We start from the raw sequence: 921 nt of genomic DNA on the forward strand, positions 1-921 counted from the left end.
GGGCGCCATGCTGGGCGGCGCGGCGGCGCCGCCGCTCCGCCTCTGCCACCGCCTCGACAAGGAGACCACGGGCGCCATGGTGCTGGCGCGCGGCGCCGAGGCGGCCGCCCGCCTGCGCCAGCTCTTCCAGACGCGCCAGGTGCACAAGGTTTACTGGTAAGGAGGGGCGTTGATCTGGGGGGGCATGGAGAGCGCAATGCAGGGGGTGTTGGCTCCACGTTGGCGTTCTCCCCGCTCCAGGGCCATCGCCGTGGGGCAGCCGGAGCCGCCGGAGGGGCTGGTGGACATCCCCGTGGTGGAGCGGGCAGTGCGGGGCGGGCAGGCGCACTTCAAGGTGAGCACTGTGCCGTGGGCACGAAGCAGTGCCCGCGCCGCCGCCTCACCCCGAATCCCACCCCATGCAGAGGACGCTGGCRCCCAACTACCGCCTGGAGGGCGACAGGGAGGTGAAGACGCGGCGGGCGCGCGGCGCCGCCTGCGCCGTGACGCGCTACCGCGTGCTGGCCGCCGCCTCGGGCTGCTCGCTGCTGGAGCTGCAGCCCGTCACGGGTAGGAGGAGGAGGAGGCGGCACCRCGCGCGCCGGTCCCCGCCGCGCGCCGCTCACGTCCCGCCACGCCGCAGGGGTGAAGCACCAGCTCCGCGTGCACCTGGCCTACGGCCTGGGCTGCCCCGTGCTCGGCGACCACAAGTACTCGCACTGGCGCAAGCTGGCGCCGCAGAAGCTGCCCGAGGCCGCCCTGACGCGGCTGCGGCTGCGGCAAGCGCAGGCGCGCCACGTGCCGCTGCACCTGCACGCGCGGTGCCTGGCGCTGCCGCGGCGCCCCGGCGCCGAGCCGCTGCAGCTGCGCTGCCCGCCGCCCGCCTTCTTCCTCAGCACCATGCGCCGGCTGCGGCTGGAGCCCGCGGATCCCGGAGCCTGA

At 75.7% G+C, this 921-nt stretch overlaps 1 protein-coding gene across 1 annotated transcript in view; it reads left to right on the plus strand.

Annotated features, from left to right (window-relative positions):
- The window catches only part of RPUSD4 (RNA pseudouridylate synthase domain containing 4), a 1,763-nt gene extending 842 nt beyond the window's left edge, over nt 1-921 (plus strand). The window contains exons 2-5 of the mRNA XM_026049117.1: nt 3-156; nt 241-334; nt 405-549; nt 623-921. Of these exons, the coding sequence (XP_025904902.1) occupies nt 3-156; nt 241-334; nt 405-549; nt 623-921 (692 nt within the window). The remainder of the gene's footprint in view (nt 1-2; nt 157-240; nt 335-404; nt 550-622) is intronic.

Source organism: Nothoprocta perdicaria, unplaced genomic scaffold (assembly GCF_003342845.1).
Source record: "Nothoprocta perdicaria isolate Ctin4 unplaced genomic scaffold, notPer1 scaffold_592, whole genome shotgun sequence".
Lineage (NCBI taxonomy): Eukaryota > Metazoa > Chordata > Aves > Tinamiformes > Tinamidae > Nothoprocta > Nothoprocta perdicaria.